General features: G+C 41.3%; 1 protein-coding gene across 6 annotated transcripts; it reads right to left on the reverse strand.

Moving 5' to 3' along the window:
* Nucleotides 1–661: 661 nt before the first annotated feature.
* Nucleotides 662–8,018, reverse strand: LOC106375786. Of its 6 annotated transcripts, XR_007325399.1 has the most exons (4): nucleotides 2,220–2,849; nucleotides 2,049–2,089; nucleotides 1,540–1,720; nucleotides 662–1,456 (listed from the first exon to the last, which is right to left on the reverse strand). XR_007325399.1 is itself a non-coding variant. In XM_048761713.1 (2 exons), exon 2 carries the CDS (start codon nucleotides 1,303–1,305, stop codon nucleotides 838–840), a length of 468 nt encoding a protein of 155 aa, XP_048617670.1. In that variant the 5' UTR covers nucleotides 1,306–1,720; nucleotides 2,220–2,560; the 3' UTR covers nucleotides 662–837. The 6 variants fall into 6 exon arrangements, 3 of the variants coding, with proteins under 3 accessions (XP_048617670.1, XP_048617671.1, XP_048617672.1); XR_007325400.1 differs by having other exon boundaries at nucleotides 662–1,746; nucleotides 2,220–8,018; XR_007325398.1 differs by having other exon boundaries at nucleotides 662–1,720; nucleotides 2,220–5,369.
* Between the last annotated feature and the right edge of the window lie 1,082 nt (nucleotides 8,019–9,100).

A 9,100-nucleotide genomic window follows, 5' to 3' on the forward strand; every position in this document is an offset into this window, starting at 1 on the left:
AATATTCATGAAAGAATATTTCAAGTAGACATAATAGTTTATTTAATTAAACATGGATTTTTTTTTTATTTATGCTGGCTCTTTCTTTATGGTGTCTTTGTAGTATGCATATAATTCTATTATATATTTTGTTGATATCTTGATCCTTTAAAACATAGTATATATGTAATGTGTGTCACGGACTCTTTATATGAAATCTTAAATTAAAAACAATGTTTAAGCGTTAAGAAGAAGGTTTTCATAGTTTAGTCAAAATATGACACTTAAAACACTGGTGAATGATATCTTCGTCGAAGCCTATAATTGTTGAAGAACACAGTGGCTGCTTTTCCTGCGATGATAGTGATAAAGTCAGTACTTGAGAACATACCGGATCAGAGATAGCCAACCAAGTAAACCACTTCAATGCTAAGCTATAAATATAATGTATACAGGTCATGTGTTTAGCTTCTTAACTATTATGGAGTCGCCTTACTGTGTGAGCATTATATTTGTTGAATAAAATGCGAATGAAGGGAAATATCGAATATGAATGGACCATCGCATGTTTAGTATCTGCTGTCATTGTCAAATTGGACTCAAAATATGATTGTTGTTTACAATCATGATATAATATAGAGAATACTAACTTAGAATTAAAAAAAAACAATATAATACCAAATATTTCTGAAATGAGATATATTTTATATTTGGTATTAAAAAACCAAAATTATAGAAGTAGCAAAGAGTGAAAGTCAAACTTGTTCATAAAACAAACACCAGAAAAGGGAAAAAAACCAGCATAAACGACTTAAGCATTAAAAAAAAACTGCGTCTTGAACTCCAATCCTCTTTCACCTATGCATTGCGTGCTTTCTTCACCTTCTCCGATGCTATCTGCACCTGGCTACTTCCACCTTCAGCTTCACCACCAAAATCCGACCAAAGATATGATGGCTTTACCACATCAGTCTCAATGATCTGATCCAACGTTCTTGGAGTGTCACAGCAGAGTAAACCCCAGTCGAAACGTCTCAGCGTCTCGTGAATCAGGTCTTCTCTAAAGGAAGAAGATGGTAGATTGATGATAACTCTCAAGAAAGGCCAAAACTTGATGATGTCTCGACGGTAAATCTCTTGGAGACTCTCGTCCGTGTAATCAAGAACCAGAAGAAGCTTACCCTTGTTGTGATCGCCGTGTGAGAATTCGTTAAGTAGTGATGTTTCTTCGTTGCATCTTGCCATGATATTAGTCCAGTTCAGTCTTGAAGCTTCAAGAACTTTCTTCACAAACCTGTGAATTGAGTCCTTCTCTAGAAGATTCATGAATCATGAAAAGATAGCAATCTAATCTTCTCTTCTACTGTTTCTTCTTCCAGACGTATCCTCTCTAGAACAGAGACATGACTTGGTTGCTCCTGCTCTTGTTTCAGGTATTGAATGTTTCTGTCTCGTTTTTCTAGACCCAAACTTGATTCTTGGAACAATTTAGAGCATAAGTTAAACATTAAATCTGTTGTAGAGATATAAGAAATGTCTTCTCTTGTTCTCAGAACTTACCCCTGATGAGCTCTCAAGATATCTTAGACTTGTGTACTCAGCAGAACCTGTACACTTGTGGTTCAGAGACATTACATTGCTGAGGATTCAGATAAAAAATCTCCAAGTCCTTGTCCAAGGAGCACAACTTGAACCTCACTCTTCTCTTCTCCAGCTTCTGTCTTCTCTCATTGAGTTTTATCTGCCAGCCGCTCAACTCATTAGGAACTTCATGTATTATCACATTATGAAAGAAGATATCAAACATCAAAAGCTGGGAAATGGCTCAGCAATAAATCTAAATAAACTAATAGTCAGAAACGAAGAATTTTCACAGCAGTAAAAATATGAATATTATGAAAAGAAAATAGCAAACATTAAAAGTTGGGGGATGGCTTGGCCATAAATCTACGGATTCCAAAACACAATGAATTTTAATAATTAAGAATCAAGACGGTGGAGATTTGTATAGAATCTAACCAGAGATCTAATTAAAACTATAAACAAAAAAAAACAGTGAAATAGATTACCTGAGAATCCAGAAAAAGCATGTCAAATCAGAGCATGCGAACTTGAATAGAGGAGGAAGAGCGGCCAGTCCATAGATCAGAGAGGAAGACCAAATCGTTAGCCATGACTCAAACTTTTTGTCTACTGGTTAGTTTAGAACGAAGGATGATTCTGAAAGCATGAACTCGTACCTTTTTATAGCAGAGTGTCCACTGCCTTGCACTCTCCGGGGTCGCATTGAATGGAGATCGTGTGTGATTGATTAAGGAGGGCTTTATGAGGGAATCGGTTACCGTCTCTGTTCGTGGAAGAAGAAGACGAATCAGTCGATGGAGGAAGACTGGAGACGCGAGACGGACACTACGAACCCTAATCCAAAACGCAACGTTTAAGTTTTGATATCCAATGTAGAGTTCGACGGGTCTGACTGCGTGGAAGAAGCCCAACTTCAGGGGAAAGAAACCCAAAATTTTATAAATCATACGGCGAGTTTTGAGAGTGAGGGGACAGATGTCGCACCCAGGATGATCGAATTAGTGACGTGGCGCTCTCACAGGAGAGAGTAACTCTACTTTATATTATTAGATTATGTTTCAAGCCAGCAAACCCACCAACTCCCACTACTATATATATGCTTGTAACGGGATGCACAAAAATGAGTATAATTAACTTCATTCTTATACTCTCTTGCACACACACGTCCGATCTTCTTCTTTGCACTGTTTAAAGCCTTTGCTTATATATTATATAGTTTAAATCTTTATATTTTATAACAAAAACCATATTTTGTGTATGATTTTATATACAAGATAGTATTGTTCAAAAAAAGAAAAAAGGTAGTATTGTCTAGTGGTTGTGGACGTTCAACAACTTATCATACCATTGTTTGAGGTGAGAACTGTGTGTGTATTTTTTTTGGTCAACTTCTGACTTTTATAAAAGAGCAATAGGCTAAAGAGGAGTACTCTTTAGTATTGCCGGTCAACGTTCTGTCTCGTTTGGCCGTTCTTCAGTCAAAGAATCTTCCTCTAGTTTTTAGAGGGGAATCGTGTGTGGTTTTGCTTGGTTTTGTGGTCATCGAGGCCCGGTTTCTCCACAATGAAGGTACGATTTAGTCTGAGCCATCCCAGTGTCGTGGTGCTCTCCTCGTTGTGTCTCGACAGGTTAAGTGTCACATCCCGGTTCTCCCAAAGCGGGATGGTTTTGTTTTTCTTAATTATTAACTTCATTTGGACCAAAGCCCATTATCTTTTGGCCTTCTTTTCTGGCCCGTGCAGTAAACCCTAGGGTTTTCACCTTTTTTTCTTATAAAAAGGAGGAGGGCCTCCTCCTTCTCTTCTCTCCCATTTCAAAACCAGAGCGAACCCTTGCAGATTTCCAGAGAGATCTGAAAACCCTAGCCGTCAAGGTTTTTCCTTTTCTTGTCTCTTTCGATCTCTCTTGGCTGACCTCTCTCTCTTCTTTTTCGCCGACGTATCTCTCTCCTCGCTGGTTGTCATTCGTTGCACGCTTGAGCCAAGCCATCAGAGATCCTCGATGAACCGATTCAAGTCTGGGTTCAAATCTCTTCTTGTCTTCTTTCTAGATCTGATTACCGGAGATGGTAAGTAAACCATGTTGTCTTTTTCTTCTTCTTCTTCTCGTTCTTGTTCATTCTCTTAAATCTCTCATTTCGGGTCTTTGGTGGTAGCAGCTACTCGTTTATTTGTAGATCTGGTTCGTGGAAAGCCTTAAGTTTTAGATCTGCTTCTTCTCTCTTTTTCATCCGCAGATCTAAGGCCAAGGTGAGGATTGTTGTGATCCTTTCTTCCTTCTTTCATTATCATTTCATAGTAAAAGTTTCTAGCTAAATCATTCATACCTACGTGTTATCTATAAGCATACACGTAGTTGTTTGATAACTGAACTATATCATATATATCCCTATATATTGTATTGAAATGTGTGAACACCTAAATCTATTCATAGGTTGCTAAATCGAATATGGTTGTTTGGTGATTGAGACTTGTATGTGAGTGTTTGCATTGTATGGGGAATAAGCATGTGTGGGAAGTGTATATGATAGAAAAGGTCTTAAGGCCTATGTGTGCCGGTGTAAAGTGGTGGAATGATGTATTTGTATGTCTCGGGCATTACATTGTTTCTTGACTGGATCATGTGGCGACCGCGTGAGTTGACATGATTCATGCCGGAGCGGGCATGCGCTTGTGTGAAGTTAAGAATGTAGTAGCACGGCTCACGTGGAGACAGCGTGATGTTGCGTGAACGTGTGAATGTAGTCACACTGATCACGTGGAGACAGCGTGATGTGGCGTGATCGTGTGAGTGTGGTGGCGCGGATCACGTGGAGACAGCGTGATGTGGCGTGATCGCGTGGAATTCACGGAGACAACGTGATGTGGTGAGTTCTCACGCGACAACATGAGAGGCATGGAGACAGCGTGATGTGGCGTTATTCTCATGTTGGCACCGTCGGGGTTTATCCTTCTTTCTTGTTGTTTGCTATTGCTTTACTCGATGTTCTAGGTAGAGCTTTTGTTATGTTGTGTGGTGAATGTCAGGTGATGATTTTGGGGATCTTGGAGCTTTCCTCACTGAGCTTTTGTCGAAATGCTCACACCTCTTTCTTCCCTTTCCATTTCAGGTTCGGCTCATGTTGTTGGGTTTTTGTTAAAGACGTCTTGGGATCCTAAAGACACATTGTTTCGGCCTTATGGCTGGAGACAAGTGTCATGATATCGCCGACCATTTTAGCTATGCTGGTTCGGAGTGTCACAAGTGGTATCAGACCCATGAAAAACTCTCTAGTCCTAACCTAGAGGGCCAGGCTCGACTCAAACCAATATGAATCGAACAAGTTTTTAATCTCTTACTTAATGGTTAAGTTTTCCCCTTGCTCCTTTCGGAATCCGGGGCGAATTCCCAGTTAAGTGGGGTAAAGTTGTCACATCCTGGTTCTTCCAAACCGGGATGGTTTTGTTTTTCTTAATTATTAACTTGATTTGGACCAAAGCTCATTATCTTTTGGTCTTCTTTTCTGGCCCGTGTAGTAAACCCTAGGATTTTCACCTCTTTTTCTTTTAAAAAGGAGCCTTCTCCTTCTCTTCTCTCTCATTTCGAAACCAGAGCGAAGCCTTGCCGATTTCCAGAGAGATCTGAAAACCTTAGCCGTCAAGGTTTCTCCTTTTCTTGTCTCTTTCGATCTCTTTTGGCTGACCTCTCTCTCTTCTTTTTCGCCGACGTATCTCTCTTCTCGCTGGTTGTCGTTCGTTGCACGCTGGAGCCAAGCCATCAAAGATCCTCGATGAACCGATTCAAGTTTGTGTCCAGATCTCTTCTTGTCTTCTTTCTAGATCTTATTATCGGTGATGGTAAGTGTAGATCTTAAAATCTACACTAAGTATTTGATAGTGATCAAGAGTTTAATCTAAGGAAGCTAAAATGATGTAGGCAACGATATCTTTAGAACACAACGATGTAATCAGTTTCTAGTAGGCAAAGATGGATTTTATTGATGAATAAGATTGAATACAATGAATGAAATAAGATCGAACGTTACAAGCGAGATCGATAAGAGAAAAGACTTAAAGCTAGGTGAAAACAAGGTCGATGTGTGTGTGGCTCTCTCTAGGGTTTTCAACGTTTCCCCTTTCGTATCTATCGATCTATTCTTATAATGGGCTGCTTCCGCGATCTTCGCAACCGCTCTGCGATCTCTGGCTCCTTGAATCGATCTCTTCCTGATCGTCAGAGTTGGGCTTCTTCGTTGGTTGCGCGGCCCAAGTCATTTAGGCCCAATTTATTAATTATCCAAAATCGGGTCGAACATTTGTCCCCCAATCTCTTTTCTTCGGGATGAATGAAGGGAGATGATCTACATAGGTTTTGTACGTTACTTCTCGTGCGCTTTTTGGTTTTCCCGCGTAATGGCTATACGCGCCGCGTTAGGGCGAATCATTAAATTCCCCGGGCCTAGCGATAGAGCCGTTAGGGCTTGCGATGGCTTATAAGTACCCGAGAGCGTTCCTACGCTGTCTTAATCCGCTTTTTTCCTTTTGCAATCAGACTTTTAATTACCGAATTTTGATAAGATGGCTCCATCGTTCTTCTGTCCTCTTCCGACGACCACGGCTAAATGGCTCGAGGAACTTTATACCGTCCACGGCGTCGATCGGGTCGTAGTAGTTGATTTGGCTTCCACGACTGAGTCTCCGGAAGCTGTTCGTGATGGATTCGGTGGGGCGTATCTCACCTTCTTTGAGACCTGGGGTCTTTTCTACCCGATCCCGGAGCCTATCCTTAGTGTTTTGGCGGAGCTGGGTTTGTCGCTCACTCAAATGTGCCCCAATTTCTTGAGACATCTTTTGGCACTCCTAGTCAAGGCTCGCGAAGAGGGTTTATCATTTGGCCTCGACGAGCTTCATCATCTCGTTCTGATGAAACGAAACAAATAAAATTCTGGGACGTTCCATATGTCTCCCTGTCCAGGACGTCACATCATACATGGTATCCCGTATCGTGATCAGAACTGGCGAGAAGAATTCTTCGTCTTCAAGATCGACGAACCGTCTGTGGGTAGTTTTGATTTCTCGAGGCTCCCCTGCTATTGGGCTGAGGACATAAGTGAGTTATTCTTTAGTTTTTTTTCGTTTTCCCTATTTTCGCATGCGTGGGCAGTTATTGACTGATTCTGTCTGTTCATTCCGGGAGATCGGATATGACCGACGGGCTTCGGGGTTTGATTGGAGCTCTTCGGAGAGGTCGCTTGACTTGGTCTTCTTTCGATCATGCTTGAATTCGAGCTGCCTTCTCGATGCCAGATGGATCGGGTGTTGCCCCGGAGATCGCGGGCGCCTTTGAGGATGAAGTGGAGCATTCTCAGGAGGAGGTAGGGGCTTCTTCTAGCAATCCTCCTCCTCCTGATAGGTTGGAGAGGCAGCTCGTGAGGAGGTCATCATTTCGTACCTCTAGATCGGCATCGGCAGGCAAAACCACTAGTGGGCTGCCTCCAATCTCGATTCCGGATTCAGACGATGAGGGTCCCCTCGAAGATCGGAGACTTCCTGTCCCTTTTGTGATGTGCCCCGGTTCGTGGATCAGTCCATTGAAGCCGACCAGCATGGAGATCAGGACGTTCTGAACAATTTGACCGAGGTTCGTTCATCCGACCGTACCGATCAGACTGACCGAGCCGTCCAGCGTGCGTCCCGATTGGAGTTTCGGCTTGAACCACGACTAGACGACCGAACTGACCGTATCAGAGCTCGTCTTTCCCGACCAACTCGACAGTCAAAGACCCACGGTCAAGCCAAAATTAGCTTGGGTCGTGAAGAAACCTAAGAAGGACATGCATTCTCATCCGGCGGACCATCCAGACATTCCCGCAAGCGCCCTTATCTTTACCCCGTGCATCCATCAGGTTCGGATGAACCTGGACATTATCTGAAGGGCCATCTTTGACCAATCTGCATTGAAGACTGAGTTTTTGACTCATTAATTCATATCTGGTCAAATTTATATTTTCTATGCATTATTTTCCGTGTATTTTCTTTATTAGTCTTTGACTACAAACACTATAAATATGTAGTCTCATTCCATGAATAAAATCAGTTTATTTTCGTTTCTTCTCTGAGTAAGAGAGAGAGTTCTTTAGCTAGTTCATTGGTGTGAACCGGCTTGTTGATTTGGTGGTCAGCTAATTCATCTTTGTGTGTTGTTTGGTGGTTAGTTAACACATTACAATCGTTCTTTGGTGGTTAGCCTTAGATCGTGGGTATATCAAGAGTCATTCCGCATCTCTTGACGATCCTTTCAATCCATCTCAGTTCCAGAAGTGCAATTGCCTTCTCGGATCATATCCAACATCCAGCATAAGTGATCCTTCCCGATTTAGGGCTTATCAAGTGTTATCAGAGCCACTTTGGCTGGTTTGTTTTCTTTCATCTTTCATCTTCTCATCTCTCCACGTTTTTCTTTTCATATTTCTTGGATCCGGGCTGTTCCTTTACTCCCTTGTGATCGCCTATTATAAAAAAAATATATATCGATTAAAAAAAGGAGTTTTGGTTTAAATCACTTCTGAAGAGAAATCCAGGGGGAGTGGTGGAAGAGAAACCCTGCTAGCTGAAGAGAAACTCAGCCTTAGGACAGTTAAGGCGGATCCATATCAAAAATCTCTTCATCTTTCTTTATCTTTTCTTTTTTCCACAAAAATTTGTTTTGGGTTTTGATTGCTGAATTTTGACTGTCTATCATCCTTTGAACCAGTGGAAAGAACTCTGAGTGATCACCTAAAAATCGTGAGCTAAACATTTTGAGAGTGTGAGGATTTTTATTTGCTAACTCTTTTGTTAAGTGTTTTCAGGATGTTTGGACTTCTCAAGAAATCAAAACCACAACAAGACGTTTACTTTCCTTTTAAAACCATGTTAGAAAAAGAGCAAATGATTTTTGGAAATAAGAAACAATTTTCTTCTAATGGGTTTGATTTTGTGCAGAAACAAAGAAACCAAAGGAAGAGACAAAACAGGTTCGATGATGATGAGAAGTGGGTCAGAAGTGGTGATCGTCCCTTCACCAAAGCCAAGAGAAGCAACCATGATGTGTTTGATCAGAATGAGCTTCAGATTTATGTCAGCTTGGAGAAGATGTTGCATAAGACAATTCATGCTATCAAACAACTCAAAAAGAAGGGAAACACCAACACTTCTACTGCACCAAAACATCAAAGTAATTTTTCTTCTCTTTCAAATTCTGATTTAAAAACTAATGTGTTGTCTTCTGATAGAAACAAAGCTGTGAAACCCACAAGCAAAGCTCATTCTACCAGGTGCTTCAAATGCCATAGGATCGGTCATTATGCTAATAAGTGTCAAAAGCAAAGACCGTTGGTGACTTTGGAGAATGAGAACGTTGAAACCGAGCCAGAAAAGGAAGACCCATTGCCAATTTTCGATGACTTCACATATGAGCCAATGGAGGGGCTAGATGAAGAACAAATTCGTGGTCATCAAGCCAACCAAGAAGAATCATCTTCCATTCAAAAAACGGACCGAACCCAAGGTGAGCATTG

The sequence above is a fragment of the Brassica napus genome, chromosome C6, assembly GCF_020379485.1.
Source record: "Brassica napus cultivar Da-Ae chromosome C6, Da-Ae, whole genome shotgun sequence".
Classification (NCBI taxonomy): Eukaryota; Viridiplantae; Streptophyta; class Magnoliopsida; order Brassicales; family Brassicaceae; genus Brassica; species Brassica napus.